At 47.0% G+C, this 23,228-nt stretch overlaps 1 protein-coding gene across 6 annotated transcripts in view; it reads right to left on the bottom strand.

The window, feature by feature from the left end:
• Positions 1 to 1,096: 1,096 nt before the first annotated feature.
• FN1 (fibronectin 1) overlaps positions 1,097 to 23,228 on the bottom strand; it is a 53,300-nt gene continuing 31,168 nt past the window's right edge. For 2 of the 6 annotated variants that reach the window (XM_050340021.1, XM_050340025.1), the window contains 21 exons: positions 20,899 to 21,081; positions 19,533 to 19,622; positions 17,926 to 18,195; positions 17,416 to 17,532; positions 16,877 to 17,041; positions 16,059 to 16,214; positions 15,235 to 15,348; positions 13,293 to 13,562; positions 11,316 to 11,503; positions 10,153 to 10,240; positions 9,811 to 9,987; positions 9,529 to 9,618; positions 9,140 to 9,319; positions 8,505 to 8,594; positions 7,188 to 7,654; positions 6,499 to 6,637; positions 4,993 to 5,157; positions 3,676 to 3,801; positions 2,991 to 3,097; positions 2,335 to 2,445; positions 1,097 to 1,954 (listed from right to left, as the gene is read on the bottom strand). In XM_050340021.1, coding sequence (XP_050195978.1) covers positions 1,880 to 1,954; positions 2,335 to 2,445; positions 2,991 to 3,097; positions 3,676 to 3,801; positions 4,993 to 5,157; positions 6,499 to 6,637; positions 7,188 to 7,654; positions 8,505 to 8,594; positions 9,140 to 9,319; positions 9,529 to 9,618; positions 9,811 to 9,987; positions 10,153 to 10,240; positions 11,316 to 11,503; positions 13,293 to 13,562; positions 15,235 to 15,348; positions 16,059 to 16,214; positions 16,877 to 17,041; positions 17,416 to 17,532; positions 17,926 to 18,195; positions 19,533 to 19,622; positions 20,899 to 21,081 — 3,368 coding nt within the window. In that variant the 3' untranslated portion in view covers positions 1,097 to 1,879. Of the gene's footprint in view, positions 1,955 to 2,334; positions 2,446 to 2,990; positions 3,098 to 3,675; positions 3,802 to 4,992; positions 5,158 to 6,498; positions 6,638 to 7,187; positions 7,655 to 8,504; positions 8,595 to 9,139; positions 9,320 to 9,528; positions 9,619 to 9,810; positions 9,988 to 10,152; positions 10,241 to 11,315; positions 11,504 to 13,292; positions 13,563 to 15,234; positions 15,349 to 16,058; positions 16,215 to 16,876; positions 17,042 to 17,415; positions 17,533 to 17,925; positions 18,196 to 19,532; positions 19,623 to 20,898; positions 21,082 to 22,107; positions 22,381 to 23,228 lie in introns of all 6 variants that reach the window. The other 4 variants (XM_050340027.1, XM_050340023.1, XM_050340022.1 and 1 more) reach the window with 4 other exon arrangements.

Consider the following 23,228-nt stretch of genomic DNA (forward strand, 5'->3'; position numbering starts at 1 on the left):
GAATGAATTAGTGACAAAGTGACTATAAAGTTTGCAATTAGCTTCTGGTCCAAAATATGTAGCTCTCACTTGGGAAAACCAAATAGCAATCTAGTTTAATGGGAATGAATTCTTCTGTGCCTCTCTGTCTAGGCAGTTTTAGATTTCCTGTATTTTAGGGGCTCATTTGGCTCTGGAAGAGTAGTGGGACAAGAGCTGATTGCTGCTGCAATCACCACACTCTGTAAATGTTTGGGTTGTTCTATGAATAGCAATCCCTGAAGGCACCTGGCACGTGTGTTTCTCATGTCAAGGAGCCAGATTCTCTTTTCATGTGATGCTTTATTCAGTGAATGCAGAGAATGCCCCTGCCCTGAGCAGTACAGTGCGTGTGCAGCCAGGCGGGAATGGGGCTGAGCAATCACGGCAGGACCTTCCCTGCCCTGGCTCTGCGTCTGCAAAGGCTGGACAGGCAGGGGCAGCAGGGGCAGCATAAGCAAAAGGCACTCACTGCTGACTTGGTTCACTCTTTTTGTTTTAAAAAGGGTTTTGAGAATTTCATTCACCTCCCTCCCCATCCCATGAGGTAGAAGCACAGGAGATGTGAAAGGGGCCTCTAAGGCACAGGCAGGGACGCTGGTGCTGCCTGTCCCCTGCTGGGCTCTGAATCCTTGAACACATCCAACGTCACAGGCTTGGATGGTCTCGCTCCTTTTGGCAACTCAACCACTGAAAGCTTATTTAATTCCAGGTATGAAGGTGTCTGGCTGGATTAGGACCATCTCTACCTCAGTTCATGTGCAAAGCAGGGACTGTTTTCCTTTCCCTCCCTTCCCGCTGTTGCCCCAAAGCAAGCCTGGACCTACTCACTGTCTTAGCGCTCTACAGGGGCAGGGGGTGCAGCTGCAAGCCTTTAATTAACAAGCTGCTCTACCAATATTCTCTTGAGGTTTACTTCATGCTTCCTTGGAGTGTTTGTTCCATCTTGTGTCAAGGCACTGTTACTCCAGCTCTGAATAATCCCGCTCAGAATAATCCTGCTCAGCATAATCCCGCTCTGCACAATCATCTTCATCCTAAATTCCACGGTAGCAAAGAGAATCACTTAAACTATATGTCTGGTTTGTAAATCTTTTTATTAAAAGAGTTGTTTTTTTCCTTTTCCACAGTAGTAAAGCTTTGGCACTTACAGTATAAAAATAATCACTGATCATAATTACACCAAATTCCTCTTTGTCAACTGCATACTAAGTGTCCTCAATACATTTTATTCCCATAAAAAAACTCTTGAAGGTCAGGGGAACAAAACTGATAAATAACAGCATGAGATATAAAGATACAGCTAGAAAAATACTAGGATCATTGAGAAAGGATTAGGACTGTGCATATTTTAAATATCACAGTGATTGGATTTGCTGTTCCTATCTTATTGCTGGCTGCACGCTTATGTGAAAGCAGAAGTGTTTGGTGGACTTTCCTATCCCTAAACCTCAGTAATGTTGTACTCAAATGTTCTTTGCATAGCACAGGAACCTTGAATTTCTACACCCTCCCTCCTCCTCAATATTTTGATCCCTCACCAAATTCGTGATTTAGCACCTCCCCCCTTCCCTTTTTTTTTTTTACCCTTTAAATCTGAAAATATTGACTGGTATTCAACACCTTGGGCACAACCAAGACAATCGCTATCAATCATGAGAAAAGTCTGAAACACTCCAAGAGTGGCGCTTGGAGAAGCTGTGAGTTGAGCTTAAGCTGGGAAAATGGCTCCAGAGCAGAGGGCCATACTCAGAAGATGCAGATTTGCTAGCATCCCTCCAGTTTAGGTGGTGACCGTGGCACATGGGTATTTATGCTTTGGTTTGTCTGTTGCCATTGCCGCCGGGAGTGTCGCTCGCTGTTACTTTCCCCGTGGCTGCTGTGTGTCTGCCTGTACATCTAAGGGCATGAAACACTCAATGGGGCAGTTCACGTTCTGTCGGGAGGGAAGGAAATTGGTTAGTGCTCCATCCTGAAAGGACGGACACGACCCTGCCACGCTTTGGGCTGGGAATTGTTGCTGCTCCGTTTTCCCAGCGCAAAGCGCGCGGTTGGCTCACGGCAGCGAGGGAAGGCTTGGGAATCTCTCCATGCACTACCACCTCGGAGCATGCAACCGGATCCTGCACTGAGTGTGTGTGGAGGGGGGGCTCATGCAGATGTGCTGTGCAGTGCTGGCTGGCTCAGTGCCCTCATGCACCCCTGGCCGAGCAGAAGCTGCAGCTGCTCTCGCCCTCGGCTCTGCACGGACCCCCCGGAGCTGTGCCAGAGACCAGGGTCACAGTAAGACAGGGCAGAGAAGGAAGGGGTACTCACGGTGTTCGTGGCCTGGTGGTATCTCTGTGTAAACTGTGTGTAGGTGTGGCCAGCAGAGCCCTCGGGAGCCACCTCCACGCTGGGCCTGCGGCAGTTGTCACAGCGCCAGCCCTGCAAGGACACAACATACCTGTCACACCCCACTGGTGGGGGCCAAGGAGCTGCCAGGACTCAGAGAATCACAGAATGGCTTGGCTTGGAAGGGACCTTAAAGATCATATCATTCCAAACTGCTGCCATGGGCAGCAACACCTTCCACTAGCCCAGGTTGCTCCAAGCCCTGTCCAACCTGGCCTTGAACACTTCCAGGGATGGGGCAGCCACAGCTTCTCTGGGCAACCTGTGCCAGGGTCTCCCAGCCCTCTCAGGGAAGAATTCCTTCCTAATATCTAATCTAGATCTACCCTCCTTCAGTATAATTAATTCATCCACATTTGTACATGTGCCTACAGAGCCACCAACACTAGTGAGGCTGCTCCCATCTTATACCATGCAGCCCCTGATAGCAAATATTTAAGCTCTCCTATTAATTAGTTTTCTTATATAGGCCTGTTTGGGCCCTTTCCATGACCTAAAACCCAGCAGTCTTACAACTGCACCCCAGCACAGCCTCTCTCCATTCCCTACGTTCAGCTTGCCCCATCCCTGCTCCTTACCTGCTGTCCTCCGTAACAAGTGCAGGAGCAGATGGCCCCAAAGTACTCCTTCTGCCACTGCTCTCCAACCTGGTACATCTTCCCATCGTCATAGCACGTGGTCTCATCTGTGGAGGAACAGGCAGAGCTCACTGTGGGGCCTGTCCTTGGCTTTAAGCGTTCTCAGAGCAGCTTGGTGATGAGGGGGAGCCCATGGCCAGTGCACTCTCCGAGTCTCATCAGAGGCTCTTGGACAGGCAGGGAAACAGCAGTCCTTTTTATAGCTCTTCAGACACTTTTAACTAGAACATGAGGCTATTGCCCTCACAAGAGCAATGCACTTTAAATCACAGCATGAAGTCTAGAGGAGCTTCAAGCCACAGGCCCTGCAGAGGAGTCCACCCGAGGTGATCTACAGCACTCAGTGCAGTGACCTGTCCCTGGTGTGCAGCTCCAGGGCCACAGGCACTGTGCCTGGGACCAGAGCTCACAAGAGAGGGTTTTCTTCTTTTCAAGCTCAGGAATTGGGCTGATTTATTTCTTGAGTGCTCGTGAGAACAGATTGAAGGTGTCACCAGCTCAGCCTGAATCAGACACGCTGATATTGTGCTTGCCCCCATGGCAGGGCCAAAAGTTAATGGGAACAGGCCTGAGATGCTGACATTTCCTGAGAGAGAGCTCAAATGAACATCAGAAAGAGACTTACGAGGTTCACACTTGAATTCTCCTTTTCCATTGCCCAGGCAGGTGCAGCTCATCATCTGCCCGTTCTCCCCTTGCCGGTCCCACTTCTCCCCTATCTTGTAGTTCACTCCATTGTCGTGGCACCACTCTGGGGGAGGCAGAGCAACAAGAGGCAGGAGTTATCCCACATGCTGCAGTGGCACAGCAGGAGGGAAACAGCTTGGCATTGTCTGAGGAGCCAACCAAAGGGCAGGAGAAGGAATTTTTTCACCTCATGTAAGTCCCCAGGAGGAAATGGGTTCAGATCCTGCAGTTTTTAACTGCTGAGGACTGTTTCAGCTCTGGGAAGTGGCTCGAGGCCCTTGGGAAAAGAGTAGATAGGATGTGACAAAGAGGGGAGAGGGAGAGGAGGGTTGGTTAACAGGGAAGGAGGAGAAATGAAAGGGAATTTAATAGACATGGGGCAGGAAGGAATAGAAAAATATTTTAAATACTCTTTTTATGAGCAAACACCCAGTATAAACTGTATCACAGAGACTGCAAGACACAGTGGGTAAGCCATGTGTATCAAATAATGAAATATAAATATTAATCCTGTAAAATAAGAGTCTTTCCTGCAGTCACTCCTCTGAGCCTATGCAAATTGCAGAAATATCCTCTTTGCTGAGCTTATCCCACAACTGAAAAGCCTAATTTCAATTAGCTGGGTATGTGTTGTGTTAAACTGCTTAATCACAGACTTTTGTTCCATTCCCTTACATCAAGTCTGACACTTTTCCATGTTAACAACAGTCCTGCGAAGAATAAAACTTAGTGCCCTGGGCAGAAGCTTTAGAAAATTAGAAAACTGTTTTTGCAAGATGCTTTGCAAAGGCTGCCTGCAATGCAAACCAGACTGGCTGTAACACCCACTGGAATCCACACCACTTCTGTCTGGCCCACTGTAACAATGTGTACAGTCAGGAGATGAAGATCCAACCCCAACTTGATATTCAAAGCTGTTGTTTCAAACAGTTACTCAGACACTGTCACTGGGGTGCCTTGCCAGTCTCACTTTTACGTATTACCTTGCCTGGCAAGGGTAGGGAAAATAAAACCTTTAACTTGGTGGAAAATTAATGTATCAGTACAATATTGATCATTGCTGGTGCAGTGAATGGCAGCTCAGAGGTAACTGAAGTTTTCCATCACTTCCCATTATGCAAAACACTGCTCTGGTTTAAATACTTCAGATCCCGCAATTCCTTTGCCTCATGTTTGGATCAGGCTAGTTCTGTCAGACATGTCACTAGTGCTCAGGGAGATTGGAGAGGGGGATGGTTACAAGCAAGCTACTCACTAGAAGAATCACATCTGAAATGGCCACTGCCAAAGCCTAAACACTGGCACCAGAGCTTAAAGCCGGTTTCGGATAAGCGCTCCCATTCCTCGCCAATGGAATAGAAGGAGCCCGTGTAAGTATCGAAGCAGGTGTCGTCAGCTGGCTGGTTTAGTCCTTCAGACACTGCAACAAAAGAGAAGAAACACTCATCACACTCAGCAACAGAACTACTGGAACACAGAATGATTTTCACTGAATAGACAATTTTTTTTTCTTACAATCCCCTGGCAGTAATGGAGCTGCCCCATGGGCATGCACTTGATGGTTCTGTCAGCAGTCCAGACTCCCTGGGATTCGTTTTCTATTTGCATGTGTCACAGCAGTTGAATTATAAAAAAAAATTGGCATGAAGGCTATTTTCACTCTCATTTGCCAAGTCTCAAGCAAGTGCGAGTTTCTGCATCTGCTGCTGGAGAGCAACAATCTGACCCTGCCTGCTTTTACGAGGAATATGCTGTGAGATGCCGGGGAACTGCAGGGGGTTGGGAGGTGCACGTGCACTTCTTTGGGGTGCTGCAGGTTCAAGCTCTTGGCAAGGGGATGGGAGAAGGAGAGCAGACCATGTTGTTGGACAGTGATTTTTCACCTTAGGTGTGTGCCCTGACTGGCAGGGGGGTGTTTTACAACCACCGGTTCAGTGTGTGATGATGAAGAGTTAATGGTTTTGGTTAAGTCTAGGTACAGACTAGGGTGCTGAAAGTAGAAAAACAGCTTTATTTCCAAGGGAGGGGAGGCAGTAAGAAGCTGCATGGAGAGACTGAATGGATGGAGAAAATAAACCCTTATCTCTTCATTTCCTCTTCTCCTGTCCTCTCCTCCTCTTCTTTTTGACCTCAAAATACACACAGGAGAAGAGGGCTGTTAACCAGTCCCAGGTCCCACAGGGGGTGTTTGTGGGCTGTGGGCTCTGGGCTCTCCAGCTGAGAGAAGTGCTGTCTCAGACCACAAGTACTTGTGGTTGGTCACATGGCTTCTAAATGCTGCCTGTTGGTGCTTAATCAGCATCTGTGTGGGCAGCCTACCCTGCTGCCAGACCTGCCTTTGGGATGGTCTACAGGCCTGCTGGATAACAGCAGCAGTGGGAAGTGGCTGACAGGGCAGTTAAGCAGCCGGACAGGAATCTGTGACTCCAGCCATGATCCCAGACTTCCTTCAAGAGGAGCAAATACCAGCTCTCTTAGGTCTCTCTCTTGGGCACTGATCCTTGAGGAGTTTGTGGAGCGTCAAAGCACATTGTTTGTGATTAGACAGCAGATCAGAATAGCTCTGGTCCCACAGTCAGTGTGTCAGTTATCCCAAACCAGTGGACCTCACAAATCACTCATTCCTGCTACAAACTCTCCTTACCAGGAATGGTTTCCTTTCTGAACTCTCAAGCCTGGGCACCAGGTAGCTTGCCTTGAGTAAGGGAAATGAGGTAGGGACAGCACAGGTTCACCCAGACTCTGTAAGGCTTTTCCTTACCAGTATTGCCAACTGTGACTACCTCCTCCAGCACCTTCTGTCTCCGGTGATCCTTCAGGGCTTCCACGATGATGTTGTAGGTGGCCCCTCTTGTAAGACCCGTGAGCGTGGCACTGGAGGAAGTGCCAGGAACCCTGAACTGCAACAAGAGACAATGCCAGGTCACGGGAAAGGGAGGAGTGAACACCCTTTAGGTGCTGCCTCTCTCACAGGAAAGACAGTGTATAGGCTGACCTATATGACTGTCTTGGAGCCAGACCATTCCCCTTAGGTGTTCTGAGAACTTCATACCAAGTTAAACTTGGCTACTCTGGACTCTAGATCATGAGGGGTATGTTATTACTGCCATTTCAGGGAAACAGAAACCAAGGAACACATAGGAGGAGTCTTTGGCTTGGAGAAGCAGCACCTCAGTCTTTGAAACTCCCACTCAGCTCCCTGACTGCCCTCTTCCCTGGTGAAATGTTCATGCTGACAGCATTTCAAAGCTTTCTGGTTTAGCAATTTTATCCTGTAGCCTTTTCCATGAAGGAGAGGAGGCAGGCATTTATCCTTCCTGGTCTCAGCTATGTATTAAAACAGACTCTTCGAGCTAATTCCGACTGCCACTCCCTTAGCACAGCCAAGGGACTGCTCTCCCGAGGGAATGTGCTGCCACGGGAGAGGCTCTGCTGAGACAGTGCAGTTACCTGCAGCGTGTCCTCATCCTGGCTGACGGGCTGGCAGGAGATGATGTACTCGGAGCTCTCCAGCAGCGGCCTCCAGGAGATGGTGGTCTGAGAGAGAGCTTCCTGGCCCGTGGTGTCGTTGCGCCGGGGCCCGCGGGAGTGAGGGTAAGAGGGCTCCACGATGATGGGCACCTGGTACCCCGGGATCTCGATGGCCTCGTCCACGCTGGGCAGCGGCCGCCTTGACCCCGGCCTGAGGGGAGTGGCTGTGGTGGGCACGGGCCGCCTGTAGCCATGCTCCTCAAAGAAGACCTGCTGGCCCTGGTGTCCTACTGTCTGTGGGTGCCCAGAGGTGCCTGGAAGTTGGATACCGTTTCCATTGTCATACCTGTTGTTTGTGAGGTAGGGGGTCCCCTCGTCAATGGAAGGCACGTCCAGGATGTCGGGCTGGTTGGGGTGTGGTCTGGTAATCAAGGTGGGGAGGTCATCTGGCCAAAGAAAGATTGGAGCCATAAAGCAAAGCGTGCAAATCAACAGTGGCAAATTAAACAGCTGCAGTGGGTGCTGCACACCACTCCAAGCAGCAAATATTAGCAATCATCCCAGCATGCAACACACTTTTTATGACCTCACTGTGACTGTAAAGTTAATTTCTCTATATATATTTATATACCGTATAAATATACGTACATCTTTCATACATAGGCATAAGAAGTGTATCAGCATGAAATTTTTATACAGCTGAGCAACAGTTTTGAACACTGGAACCCAAAGAAGCCACCACCGCTGCTCAAATTGAGAATAAATTATTACACATGATTACAGATGATAGTCACAGGTTATCATTTTAAGAGGAATTACTGGCATGCAGGAAGAAATTAGCTCCTCGGTCGCATTTGGATACCTAGGAGGTATTTTGCTCACTACAGATATCTCAGTCTCATACTGTGAAGGTTGCAGAGTAAAGAAATGCAATAGGTAACAAATGAATGGATTCTGCATTTGATGCCATCATGTGGGAGGCAGTAATGTGAGCCTCACCTCTAATTTCATTATCAAGTAGGTACCCAGGCAAGAATCCAGCACCAAGCATATTGTTCTGTTCTTAGTGTTCAAGCACAGTTAAATGCAATTAATGTAATTTCAGATTCGTACCTCCTGCATCCTATAAAGAAAAACCTTCTTACAAAGCCTATTTGACTCAATAGAAAAGACATGGCATGAGTGGTGTGAACAGGATATTTTAAAAACTATTATCATTTCAGTCCTGACATTGCATTCTGCTACTGGAAAACAGCATCTCCCGTTGGCACACACCAATCCAGAGCTTTGTTTTACCTGTCCTTTTTCTGCCAACCAGTGGTTCACTCTTCTGAGTGTTCTTCACAGCAATGATGTAGATGATGTATTCAGTGCCTGGTTCCAAACCTAGGGAGGGAGGGAGGACATGAAACCATCTTAAACTGAAGAGTTGCTTTTCTCTTATGATTATGTGTGAGATCTGAGGCAGCATGAGAGGTGGGTATGGTTACAGTAGGGTATGTGCATTTTGGATCTGAGGTCTCCAGGGCAGGACAGAGAGCTCAGCCTCCTGTTTCTCAGAGCAAGTCTGAAATCTGACCATGTCAGCTGGGATCACAGACCCAAACATAATGAGTCCAGCAGGTGTGACTGGCAGGGTGCCACAGTCAGGGCCTTTTTTCCTTGAAAGGATGACAACTGTGGTGACAGTAGAAACGACCATCTGGGTTGTTCAGTCGGGGTGGCTGAATGATCAGTGAAGTGTAATGTGTTTGTAGGACAGGTGTGGTCATAAAACCACTTTCTGGCATTGGAAACCACAATAAGGGAACAAAACTGTCTCTTTCTATCTGCTGATCACCAACACATTTTATAGTTCTGCCTTCCCCTTCCCTTTCTCTTCAAATTTAGGTGTTCCAGGTGAAGAGCTCCCAGACAAAAGAGACACTTACCAGTAATAGTGGCCTCGGTGGTGCCAGGCCGAGGGCGAGGCAGAACCTCCTTGACAGGCGAGCCAGGTTTCTCATATCTGATGATGTAGCCAGTGATCTTGGCTCGGGGAGGCTGCCAGGTAGCCAGGAGGGAGTTGCTTGTGGTTGTAAGGAAGCGCAGGTTAGAAGGAGCATCGATAGCTGGGGGAAAACAAAAGGAAACAAGTCAAACGCAGTAAAGAACAGCAGACTCTTTACTATCTGCTCGACACCCTTCTCAAACTCAGGAGTAAAACCTATCACTCTAAGTCATAGTAAACATTGAATGTGATCATATAGAGGCAACTTCTAATAGACCATATGTGGTACTATGTGTTAACATGAGCAGAAAAGTCAGACAAGATCATTACCAGTGGAGGCATCAAGTACTACTGGAGAGCTGCGCGCATTCTCATTCAGAGTGTAAAGGTAGATCTTGTAGTCAGTGCCGGGCTGCAAGCCTAAAATGAAACATAAATGTTAGCTAATCCATCAGAATGTCTTTAACCACCTCTTCTTGGAGACTAGTCTTTATAACTCATATTTTTTCCTCCTTTTGTTCCTGCAGTATTTCTCCTCAAAGAAATTCAATTACAGTCCAAGAATCTGATATGTCCCTGGTAGGCCCTGCACCTGCAGAAGCCCCCACCTACCAGTGATAGTGTAACTCCTGACTTCAGGGCTGATGGTCCTTTGAATAGGGTTCTGGCCACTGGCTGGAACAGCTTCAACCAGGAAGCCTGTGATGGTCTCAGTCTTGGTTCTCCAGGTGATGGTGATGGTTGTCTCGGTGGCATCTGTCACACGGGGTCTGCGAGGGGGACTAACATCTGCACCAGGAGGAAAAGATGTCCTGTCAGTACAGTGGAGACCGTGAGTCCTGCCAGCCAAGTGCCTGTGGAGCTTTGTACAGCACCCACTTCTGACATAGAGCAGGATCCCGGCCTCAGCACCCACACAGGACTAACCGGTCACTGGGGGAGGTCACTACTTACTCTCCAGAGTGGTGACCACTCCCTGGGCTGGTCGGCTGGTCAGGGAGTCCTTCAGGGCATACACACTCACTTCATACTTGGTTGCTACCTAGAATGGACAAGGTTACACAGCGTTGGGAGAAGGACCTGGCACGGTGGAAATGCTCCTGCCCTCCTTCAGGGTTTGGTGGAGCCACATTTGTCAGTCACTGAAGTATGAAACCTTAAAATAATTCAAATCAGGGATGGATTGATGGGATAATTCTAGTTATTTCCAGCTGTAATAAAACAGGAGACATGGACCCTGATAGTGCTGTTGGTAATACTAGTAGCACACATGAGCACACTCAGGAGCAGAAGAAATCCTGGAAAAAGCTTATTTGTCATCCCTCATCTTGGAATCTGTGCTTCAAAGCTGATACTTCAGGAAAAAACCCTAATTTCCCTCCTATTTTTCCCAGGGTTAATGGATGCCATTTACGATGATAAGGTGGCTCTTGCTGTGAATAAAAGAATGGTGGAAGTTACAGCGTGGTTTTTTTGTCCTTGACTCCATCAGACCATGAGTCCACTTAGATTAGAATGTTTTTTAAGGCTCATTTTTGAAAATGATTCATAAAACTCCTTAAAAACAGATCAGTAGCTTTTTAAGATTGCAGGAACCATAAAAGCAGTGATTTTCAACCTTTTCCAGTTCAGGAACTCCTGAAATGTTTCCACTGGAGAAGATGGCTATATAGCAAATTTAAGCCTACTCACAAAAGACCTGCATTTTTAACTTACATTTTGCAGATGTCTTAAAAATAGGAAAGAGACTGCCAGAGCTCTCATATCACAGCTTGAAAACCTCTGCCTTAGATCACTTTATTTAACCTCTTTTGTGAGAGATGAGTAAAAGCATTTTACTGGGTTACTCTTGATTGTGAACCTGGTAATTTGCATTTGATTAAGGCATCCAGTCTCTCTGTGCTGGAAGATGAGGAGGAATGCAGATCCAGCAAGCCAATTACTCGCCTTTCACAAAACTATAGTGAGGAGTAGTTGCAGTCTGACCAGCCATCAGCTTCAGTCAGACTCTTAGGAGTTGTAACGTTCTGCTCCAACTGAAGTTCCTGACCCAGAAATTGGCAATTGCTTCAAGTTCTCCTAACACCTCCTTCTCCCAACACAAAGAAAAGAGTTACCATCAATCCAGACACGACTGCAGATGTGCTGTCTGGGGAAAGGTTAATTTCTTTCATGGGCCCAGTCTTTTCCTTGGGGTTCACTCTGACTCTGTAGCCAGTGAGGCGAACGTTGGGCGCATTCCAGTTGACAGTGAGACTGGTGGGAGTCACCTGAGTGAACCTCAGGTTTGTTGGAGGTGGAATTGCTGCAAAAATCCAGATTGGCACACGGTTAGCTTAAAAAAGACAGTCTTGGAGAAAACAGTCTGCTCTGCTGAACGTGAGACAGGTTTGGGCCAGGAAAGTGGTGTGCCTTCTGCAAGCACAGGCATAAAGCACCATGGAAGGGGACAGGGTATTCAGGAGGAGATTCTCAAATCTACATAACACTTGCCAGCAGAAATAAGGAGATATCGATGCTTCAGGCCCTGAAGTTAAGAAAGCAATGACATTTGCTATGATATAACCTATAGGCTTTGGGAGGTGCTTAAATCTACAGTAGGCCAGTTTATTTTAATTATTCCACCAGTCTCTGCTTCTCAGCCCACAGCTCATAGTTTAGATCTGCTTCACTTGCCCCTATCTGTTCCTGGTGATTTACAAAAGTAAGTAGGAAGCAGGCTCAGCAATTGCAGAGAGGATATCAAAATACTGCAAATATAGAGGGGAAGCATTTTACAGCCACTTACACAAGTGTAAATTACTACACAGAGAGCAAGGCAATGGAAAAGCAGAGTTGTGGTGGCCATAAGGCTCATCACACAAGAGCCTGTTCATGAGCTAACACATCTGATATCCTTATAAATAAATGTTTGCATAAAAAAAGGAGCATCCACTGAAGTGTTTTCCTGTCTTACTGTTGGTAATCCATGGGCTGTAAACAGAGGAAACGTATCCCTTACTACAGTGCCCACTACAGCACATTGCTGTGAAGTTTTCCAGTTTTATAGAGTGGAAATAAAGAACAGTTTTCCCTTCTTGCTTTGCTCAGAGCTCTATCTAAAGTCCCTGAGAGTCAGTGCAAAGTCGTGAATGACTTCAAGTATGCTTTTGAACAGCCCACAAAAGGTAAACCACAGAGAGTGGGTTTGAAGAAGTCCTAGGTTTGCATTTCTGGCAGGTAGTCAGCCAGCTGTTTCATCAATACAGCACTTTGCTACAGTTTAGCATAGCAATCTGTACACTGGGAAACAGCCTTCATTCCACCCCTGGAATTATAGCACCAACTTTTCATCTGCAAATGAACAGCGGACCTTTATTACACAGGTGCTACCTGTGTAATAAAGTCACATCTGGTAATGCTGGAAGCTTAGCAATGGATTCCATATTGCTGGAAGCAATTTTATTGTAAGCAATTAGCTTCCTTTTCCTTTTTCACAAGGGAATTTTTGATGCATTCTTCATGGGGCGGGATCAGTCTGGCACAGAAGGGACTCTCCTAAATGGAGCATGTCCTCTCCTTGTGGAGGTGATGTGAGCACAGGGTGTTGGCATGCATGTGGGGCCATGGTCCTTAGGGCAGTGCCAGTGAAGGAGCTGGAGGCTCTGTGAGACCTGAGGGTTAGGGCATCTTCTAGCTCCTCCTGCTGATCTTTGGTTCCCTCCAACAGGAAGATCCCTGGGGCAGGAAAGCTGCCCTCATTTCTCTGTTGCTGGCAACTACCTCACATCCCAAAGGCAAGACAAGAGTGTTGTGAGAGGGCGGGTCACCATGGATTAGGCTCCATGACAAGCAACAGGACACTACTTGATACACATCCCTCTGTTCTCTGGAGTCTACTCCTTTAATCCTGCTATCTTTCTTTCCTTCTCCAGTGTGTCTGCAGGCTGACCCTGCTCACAACCAGCTCCCTGGCACCAACTGAGCCATGTCTCCAGATAAATCACACCCCCTCGGCTGCCCTGGGGGTTTCCAGGTGCACATGGAAGCACACGTTACCCAAAGGGGCAGAAGCCCCTGCTGCCATGGCCTGCTGGGGGTAGTGGAAGGTGTACCTGTGGACTGGGTCCCAGTGAGGGGCAGGCTCTCCATGTCATCGTAAATGGCAACGATACTGATAGTGTACTCAGAACCTGGCCTGAGGCCATGCAGCTCAGCAGTGTCTTCTTCGCCCCCTGGGGCCGGCAATAGCTCATGGATTCCATCCTCAGGGCTTGAGTAGGTCACCCTGTACCTGGTGACTTGCCCCTGCGGGCTTTCCCAAGCAATTTTGATGGAATCAACATCCACCTCAGTGAATGTTAGTCCTTTAGGGCGGTCAATGTCTGTTAGGCAAATTAACGGTAAGAGGTTATGGGATAAAAAGCAGGTCGTGTGTGAGCAAAATAAAAAGCATTTCCATCACATGCAAAGCAGTTTTCAGTTTTGCGTGGCAAGGGGGTACTTGATTCTCCTCTGTGCTGCACCCTGCACACGTGTTTACACCCATGAGGCTGAATTTGGGAGTGCCAGACAGCAGGAAGGCAATCCTGGCCTTGCTGAAACCAAAAGGACCTGCATCGCCACCTTCAAAGCAGCCAGGACACTGATCCTTACCTATTTTTGAGTCTCTTTGGCCCCAAAACACCTTTTATACAACTCTAACAGCATTAAGCTACCTTAGAGTGGACAAGAGAAAAAAAGAAATGGGAATTTTTCAGACCCATTTCTCCCATGGCTGTTAGTGCTAAAGGCAGCCAGAGAGCCCACCTGACTCAGTGAGTTTGGGTTCACGTTGCACTGGCCTTTCCCTGTTGTAACCTGATGTGCAAAGTGCCAGCCCAAGGAGAATCAGCCCCACTGTTTCCTTTCATAAATTAATACCCAATTATCACACTAATCAAGAAAGCAAAATTACTCAGTATATTATATTTTAAAATCAGTTGGGAACAAATTTTTCAGTTTCGTTTTGAGTGCACAGGGAATGTGCACAGGTGCCACTGGGTGCTAGGCACCAATTAGACCAATTAATCAGATTTTCCCAGCAAGGTGGGAATTCAGTGCTAGACACAGGGTAAGTGAGCCTTGTTCACAGAAGTCTGGAGTGGCTACCACAGAAACATACCCACTTGTTACACAAAATGGAAGGATCTGGTGTGTTATTTTTATATTGGATCAAAATTATGCTTTTCTACAAGGTTTCAACTTCCTTATTTGCCATATTGTACTCATCTTTGATTTTCTACATTTTCTAGTTGGCAAAGGTGATTTTTGTCCAGGAATTTGTTAGTTTGAAATTGATGTGGACTCTCTTCTCATCTCTGCAATGCTATGGAGAAGCTCCTGTTGTCTTTAGGACAATTCTGTAACATTTGGGGCTGAGTTACGGTTTTGAATACAAGCCTGAGAGAGGGACTAACATGCAGGCAACTCCCTAGCCCAGAGGTGTCCCTAAAAAGGAACTTCACATCAAAGATATCCCTGAGTCACATATGTCCTTGAGTCTTGTGTCCTCTGGGGCCAGAGCAGTTTTGTCCAGGCAGATACAGTAATTCCAGGACTGACCTGCCCTTTCCTCTGCAGTGCTTCATCCCAAATTCTTGACACAACTCATATGGTTTCCCTTACTTCTTCACATGGGGCAAATGCTCCCAAGCCCAGCCCAGGCCCTCAAGAGCCATCACCTTTGCCACCTAGCTCCTCAAAGGAGATCTTTGCACATTTTACCCACTGATTGGCTGATGGCAAACAAAACCCCAAAAGACTGTGGCTTTAGTGAAAGAAAATCAGAAGCGCAGCATTTTGAGGGGGCAAGAAATTGCATTTTGCCGGTGCTTGAGGCAGAGTGACCGTGTTTTGTGCCAGCATCTGCAACTTAGGTGCACAGTACTTCTCACGGGGCAGACCACCTTGCATTCTCCTGGAGAGTAGGCCCCTGCCTTTTGCTTTCCCTGGGAATGTGCTGCATGGGAGGTTCAGACATTGACAGATTTTGCCCCTGTAAAGTGAAATACGTACTGGTGACAGCTGTCTCAACCAAGGGCAGGCTCTCCCCGTTCTGGTTCTGAGCGTAGACACTGACCATGTACTCCACTGTGGGCTGCAGACCTTCAATAGTGACCTGAGTTTGATCTGGCAGGAAAAAAACAGCATCAGAAAGAACAGCAAAGAACTGCCCTCTAAGTAACCTTGAAGGTAAAAGCCGTACCGTGAATAAATGTCATTAAAACAAGATGGGATTGACAAACTGAGTTTGCCTCCAGCTTGCACCACGCTGCTCTGAAGGGCACAGCAAGGCACCTGCTCAAAGGCCCCAAAGCTGAAAGGGCAGGTTAGCACAGGAGGTACAACACAGCTTTCATCATTTTCTGGGACAAGACTGGCCAACACTCCAGCTGCATCACAAGCATCCTTGAGTGCTAACCTCTGCTGATCCCACAAAATGCGCTGTGTTCCCAAGAGCTGACCTGGTAGGTTCCACAGTAACGAGCTCAAGCCTGTAGTGTGTGTAAGTGAGTCCATGCTACGACCAAGGGTCACGTTATATGACCTTTGAAGGATTTCAGAGGAAGCTTTTTGCTGGGTGCTAGAAAACCCAATGGCATTTCTTTGAAATGCAGGTGCCTTTCAGAGACACCAAGGTTGTCAAGAATAATCCCTTGCAGCCCAGTGGTGTCATAAGAAATATGAAGCTTTTGGGGCAAAAAATCTGCCCTAGTTTCTTCTGAACGAGGCCCAGCTGAAGGCAGCAGGATGGCAAGAAAAGCTACAAGCAGGAGACAGATTTTAGTGTCCAAGTCTTGCATTCTTACAGATCTGGGGAAGATGACATGTGCTCTTACCTGCAGGGACGTTTTTAGTTTTTGTGGGCCCATGTCCTTTCTTGGGGACAGCTGTCACCCGATACCCTGTGACTGGGGATGTTGAAGGCAGCCACCTGATGCTGATGCTGTTGTCCTGGACGTCGGTGACTTGCAGCTGGGATGGTGTGTCTATTTCTAGGCAAAACAAACATTTTTTATGAGTATCTTGGTAAAGGAAACCCTCCCCCCACTGTTGTCTCCTGGCTGAATTTTACTTTGCTCTTCCTTTTCTAGACTGCACTTCTTAGAAAACACATTTCTACTTATTTGTCCCTCATGCTAGCCTAGACCATAAAAAACTTCAACTATGATGTGTGGGTGACTGACTCAAATCAATGCTAGCTGAGGATTTTTGCTGTTTTAAAGGCTACTAAATGCCTTTATCTGCAGCTAAAGCAGGAGTAGGATTAGGTTATATCTCAATCAGGAGTGAGATGACAGTCTCAGAGTAAGAAAGTCAGGTCTCATCAGGATCACAGGGCACCAGAAGCACTTGTGTTAAGCCAGCAGTGACTCCATGATATCAAAGCCCAACAGGAGTAGTTAAACATTGCTTGTATCCCCATTTGGACTCCACAGGATCTCCCTCCTCCAAGCCCACGATCCCCTTTTGTGTCATGTCATTATCATGCTGTGCCACCAAGATCTGTGGCCCCACTGCAACTGATGGGCCCAAAACACAGCCCGTGACTTGTAAAAGAAAGCAGGGATAAGCGACACATTTGGGGGGATAAGCCAACACAAAGCTGTAGGGTTTGGGGGGTTCTTGTGCCTTATTTGGTTCAGTGAGGTCTCACCTGTTTTGTAGGTGACGGTGACTGGCTTGCTGCTGGCAGGGCTGTCTCCACGGCCAGTTACAGCATACATGGTGATGGTGTATTCCACACCAGGTTTGACACCACTGATGGTGGCAGTAGACATGGTGCCAGGCACTGTAAACTCCTGCACAGGGCTGCTTCCACCTAGGAATAGCAGGGTGGAGAAACAAATGTAATGGATCACTGAAGTACACATTTTAAATCATTACAGAAAGCAGGACAATCCTGTATGCATCAAGTTGAAGGCAGAACTCTGTTGATTTCAACGGTTGTTGGGTCAAAGTCCTTTTCAGAGAACCCAAGGGAAAGAATGAAGTATGTACACAGAACCACCTCTCAAATCACTAGAGTGCTCCAGATGCTTTTTGTTTTTGGTAGACAAAAAATTATTTGCTCTTCTTCAAAAAAGACACCTCTATGTCTGCTACAGCCAAAGTGCCTTTGCTATTTGCTGTGGCTTTCTAAGGCCTCAGAACAGAGTTCCTGGCCTGTGCCTGGCTATAGCTGCCTACTCTCACCTGTTTCACCATACATGATCCTGTAGTATCTCACTGTCACTGCAGGAGCATCCCAGGAAAGCACGAGGCTGGTCGGGCCGGCAGGGGCGACTTGCAAGTCCCTTGGAACATCAGACACTAGAAAAACAGAGAATTGAAAGGAGAGTTTAAACACAGCTCACATCAGCTACATACTCCACCTATCCTAACGTGCTCCTCTGCTACTCATCTGTGTGTCTTTTGGTGCTGTGCACACGTATCTACAAGTGATGTAACTGGTGAAAAACCACCTGGCATTGGACAAGATTTAATGGAAATAGTTCTGCTAACTATTGGTCTGACTTGGTCTGAAAGTATCATGGATCCTCCTGCCTTTTTATAAACCAGGCCCTATCTCAGCATCCCATGCGCTTCCTCATGAGCGCAGTTTCACCAGCTGGTAGGAAGGATCTGGTTTCACAGCAACTCTTTCACTAGAGGACACTCAGAACCCTCCCTGTAAGTTTTTAGGCAGCACTCTCTCAAGCTCACCTGTGGTTTGCTGGCCGACCAGGGGCATGCTCTCCTCCCGGCCGCTGATGGCGATGACGCTGACCACGTACTCAGTGCCTGGCAGCAGGTTGGTGAGGGTGATGGAGTTCCGTGAGGGGGGCACTCGGTCCTCCTTGGGCCTGCCACCACCCTGCTCTGGCTGGTACCGGATCCTGTAGCCTGTGATGGTGGCACGCGGAGCAATCCAGTGCACAGTGAAGGAGTTGGCAGTTATATCCGAGAAGTCAAGGCCAGTGGGGGAATCGAGACCTGGGTGTTGCAAAGAGACAAGAGACTCATCATAATCACCACTGCCATGTTCCCTTAAGCTCCGTACCGTGACACTGTCAGGTAAGAAACCAAATGCTACTGGGTTGTGGAACCAAACAAATACGTGTGCAAGATCCCAGTGAGATAAATAAGAGCTGGAATGAGACAGCAGGAAAAGTGGCACACACAGACAGCACTGTGAGAAACAACGCACATGACCAGCAAACTCTGCTACACAGTTACGGAACAAGACAGGCTCAGTGACAGATACAACACACTCTGCCTGGCTTGTTCTCAGGGTACATTCACACCAGGGGTCTACAATTTAAAAACAATAGCAGTTATGACTCTCAGACAGAAAACACAGAATTCCCTAGTGTCCCCCAAGATGTGCATCTGCGCTGATTTTGATGATTATCATTTGATGATCATCTAGCTGATGATGTTTTTGTGTGTTGTCACTATCAACAAGGTGGCAACACACAAAATAGAGCTAAGATGTCCCATTAGTGAATTCTTAAAGGCTGACATTAAGGAATGAAGTTCAACAAGGCCAAGTGCCAGGTCCTGCACTTTGGCCACAACAACCCCCTGCAGCACTACAGGCTGGGCACAGAGTGGCTGGAGAGCAGCCAGGTGGAAAGGGACCTGGGAGTTTGGATCGACAGGAAGCTGAACATGAGCCAGCAGTGTGCCCAGGTGGCCAAGAAAGCCAATGGCATCCTGGCCTGCATCAAGAACAGTGTGGCCAGCAGGAGCAGGGAAGTGATCCTTCCCCTGTACTCTGCGTTGGTGAGGCCGCACCTTGAGTATTGTGTTCAGCTCTGGGACCCTCAGTTCAGGAAGGATATTGAGGTGCTGGAGCGGGTCCAGAGAAGAGCAACCAGGCTGGTGAAGGGACTTGAGCACAAGTCCTATGAGGAGAGGCTGAGGGAGCTGGGGTTGTTTAGTCTAGAGAAGAGAAGGCTTAGAGGTGACCTCATCACTCTCTTCAACTACCTGAAGGGAAGTTATAGCCAGGTGGGGGTTGGTCTCTTCTCCCAGGCAACCAACAACAGGACAAGGGGACATGGGCTCAAGCTCTGCCAGGGGAAGTTTAGGTTAGATGGTGGGAAGAAATTCTTTACAGAGAGGGTGATCAGGCATTGGAACGGCCTGCCCAGAGAGGTGGTGGATTCACCATCCCTGGAAGTTTTTAAAAAGAGATTGGACATGGCCCTTAGTGCCATGATATAGTAATTAGAGTTGGATCAGGGGTTGGACTTGATGATCTTGGAGGTCTTTTCCAACCCAATCTATTCTGTGATTCTATGATATCTAGGGATGCATCCAAATACCTGTTTTCTGGATTCCATAAAGAGGTGCACTCTCATGTTGCTCAGAAACACTGTAGACTTTCACCAGATATTCAGTACCAGGGAGCAGGTCTGTGGAGTTTAAGAACAGGGATTTAGACATATTTCTTTGCCAATAGCTACAAGTTGTTCAACCTACACAATTTTAACTGTATTTCTTAAGAGAGGTAATCAGGTTTTGCTTGATGGAAGATCTGAGCCTCCAGGACAGTCAAAACTTTAAGCCTGTTATTTTATTAGTATTAAAGTTGCCTGCAATGCTTTAGCCTGAAGGAGCATGGAATTCTGTATCATTGCTTCATCAGTTTGTGGAGACTGACTGGAAGCAATTTTTTTTCTACAAGGTCCATTTTTGTTATCTCATAGTTTAGTTATGCACCAGGCCAAAGCTTCAGCTGATATACACTGGAATAGGGCCAAGGATTTCCAGCACAGCTATTGGATCTCAGATAAGCTCCAGATTTGATCTCTTATTCTGAAAGTGGGTATTGTCTCTCATGCAACCAACCAGATTCTAGGGCAGAGAAAAAAAATGGCCCAACTTTAAATACAATACAGCTTTTGCATCAAAAATTAATATCAGCTTTTTGAAAACGCCCACATTTTCTTGACGTGTCCTGTAAGGTTCCAAACAATATGTATTTTCTGGTCTAAGCATACAAAGCCAAAAGGAGCAATGACCTTTTGCACATTCTGATCATCTCCCTGAACCTGTGCACTGCAAGTCCTTGGCAAACCAGGTGAATAATATGTATTTACTCTTAATACCTAACCAGGCTGCAAATCAATGCAATTGCCCAAGAGCCTGATTCATCACTGTCCTTGGATTGATATGAAAAAGCTTTCCTGTGGTTTGGCTTTAACCTGGGTAAAGCAAGAGGCCAAAGCCCATTTAGTCTGAGTTTTTATGAGGCTACGTGAGACATCAGCTTAGACCAGCTGAGAATTTAGAGCAAGCAATTTTTCTTTTGCCTCCTCTTGTGTCATGTGGACCTTCGCTCTCTACAAGTACTTGAAAGGAGGGGGTAGCAAGGTGGGGGTTGGTCTCCTCTCCCAGGTAACAAGTAATAGACAAGAAGAAAAGGCCTCAAGTTGCACCAGGGGAGGTCAAGGTTGGATATTAGGAAAAATTTATTCACAGAAAGGTTGGTCAGGTGTGGAGGCACCATCCCTGGAAGTGTTCAGAGGGTGTGTGGATGTGGCACTTGGGGACACGGCGTGGTAGGGAGCAATGTGGTGCTGGGTTCGTGGTTTAACTCAATGAGGTTTTTCCCAGCCTTAAAAATTCTATGATTTTACAATAAGGGGCCTCTTTTCTTTGCTTGACTTCTGTCAGTAACCCACTTACTTGTTAAGATCACCATGCTGTCTGAAGGTGAAACTGTCACCTCTGCAACATCGTCCTCCTTCTTGGCGGGGGAGTAGCGCACCAGGAAACTGCTCAGCACGATGGAAGTCGGGGCAGTCCACGTCACTCTCATGGTATCGGGCCCCACGTTAGTGAAGCGGAGATCAGTGGGAGGAGGCACAGCTACACAGCAAAGACCAAATCTAGCTCAGTCCTCTGATTCATAACAGTTGACCAAGGTGCATGTTCAGGGAATCACCACAGAAAGTATCTCATGCACAACAGACTACTGACTACTGCACCAGACTCATGCAAACAGACTTCTAGGCTACACTTGGTTCCACTATGGTTAAGAGAAAAATGTGTCTGTACTACTGTCAGGCTGCTTTAACCTCTTGGCAATTCCTGATACCTTAAATATACCCCGTGGGGCTAATTTGAAAACAAGGTAGCAAGTTTCAATTATGTGCTTCTAGCAGCTGGATTTCATATCACGGCTGTGGTGCCAAGAGAGGTTTAAAGTTGCCATACAGCAGCTTACAGATGGAAAAGTAATCTCATCTAGAATCCATACATGCACACACAGGAGAGGAGAGGAGAGGGTATATCACTAATTTCCTATGACTCTACTTCTACTCACGTCAAAGGATTTACAGCCTCAGGAATTTCAAACACATCAGGATTTCATGCAAGAACCAGTTTCCAGCTTGCCCTCTGCTCATGCACTATAGAGACCCTCGACAGTGTGGCATGGCTGTCACTGGCATGTCCTCAGGGAGTGGTGTCCATCTGCACCCCTTGGGGCATTGTGGAAAGAGTGAGGCCACTACAGAAATGGACTGCTGGAAGCTCAGACAGCTGGAGGGTGTGTCTGCCCTTTGGTACTCTTATTTTGGGGAATCACAGTTTTAAAGGCTGGTGAACACACAGGCTCGATTCCAGTTGGATCTGGGAAATCTGAAGAGCAGAAGGTGAATGAGCCTGGCAAGTCTGCAGCCATTCATGGTATTGAAATGCCTCCAATTCACAAAGTGAGCAGCACATATCCATCCCCAGCTGCCATTCAGAGAAAGCAGCCAGCTGGGTCTGTCTGGCATGCCCACACCGAGTGGTTCAGTGCCTCTTTGGACAAAGCCCCATCATCCCAACAGCCAGTGCCAGCATGGAACACCGTCCACGTCCCAAAACATGGAAGTTTTCAAGATTCACCCGTTTGCTGTGTCAGAGTGGTGGGGGCGCTCTCTCCGCCATTAATGAGTGTGATTACACTGATGTCATAATCAATGCCCGGCTCCAGGCCTGTCACTGTGTAGTATCCTACTGAGGAGTCCACAAAATCTTCAAAAATAGGGACACTTTCTCCTGCTGCAACTACTGTGATGCGGTACCCGATAATGGTGGAGGCATTTAACGGGGTCCACCTCAGGCCGATGCTCGAGTCAGTTATGTCAACAAAGCTTAGGTCAGTGAGTTGGGGCACCTCTAATGAGTTAAAGAGCAATTGGGAAAGGCAGAGACACACAGAGGCAAAGAAAGACAAGGGAGAAAAAAGCAGTGTTCATCACTATTAACATTGACAGACCTTTGGGAGCAATTGCGGTGATATGCAGAATTTCTCTTGGGGGTCGGGGGGAAAGGAGGGTTTCTGGTGGGCTTTTAGGTTTTGGTGGTTTTGCTTTTTCCTTTTTTTTTTTTTCCTCATTTCGTCTTTTAATATTTACCCTTCAATGCAGTCTCCAGCTGCTTCCCCAGGCAAACAGAAGCTTCCACTTTATAGAGATAATGTGCTTCCACTTTACAGAGATAACAATTTTCAAAAAGCCCTACAAGAGGCACTTAACTTGCAACAAATCTACTTTGAGCAATGATGAGCTATAAAGACCCAGCATTTTCTAATGAAAATAGAAACAGAAAAACATAGCCCCCTTTATTTTTTTTAATAGGTAGACTACAAGAGATCAAAGTCTATTAAATTTCTAACTGTGAAATAACAGTTGATTGACCCTCTAGAATTCTTGTCTTTTTCCAATGGTGAGTCTAACTTTTATCACTGGGGTCATAAAAATATCAACTCATTTGAAGGGGCTAAATCAGACTAGACCCTCAGCTAGGGAGAACCATCAAAGTTTCAGGGTAGATCATCCACTGTTTGAACCACTTACACTGGACTAGGGAAAAAAAAGCCTCAAACCCCTGTAATGGTTTGAGGATCTGGCTCAGAGTTCCTCAAGTTCTACTTACCACTACCTGCTGCAATATCTGTGCTAAAAACAGATGATAGTGAACAGTGAGTAATAAAATACTTTCTTGGAAAGAAGGTAAATGGTTAA

The sequence above is a fragment of the Myiozetetes cayanensis genome, unplaced genomic scaffold (assembly GCF_022539395.1).
Source record: "Myiozetetes cayanensis isolate MyiCay16 unplaced genomic scaffold, myiCay2020 scf9, whole genome shotgun sequence".
Taxonomy (NCBI): Eukaryota; Metazoa; Chordata; class Aves; order Passeriformes; family Tyrannidae; genus Myiozetetes; species Myiozetetes cayanensis.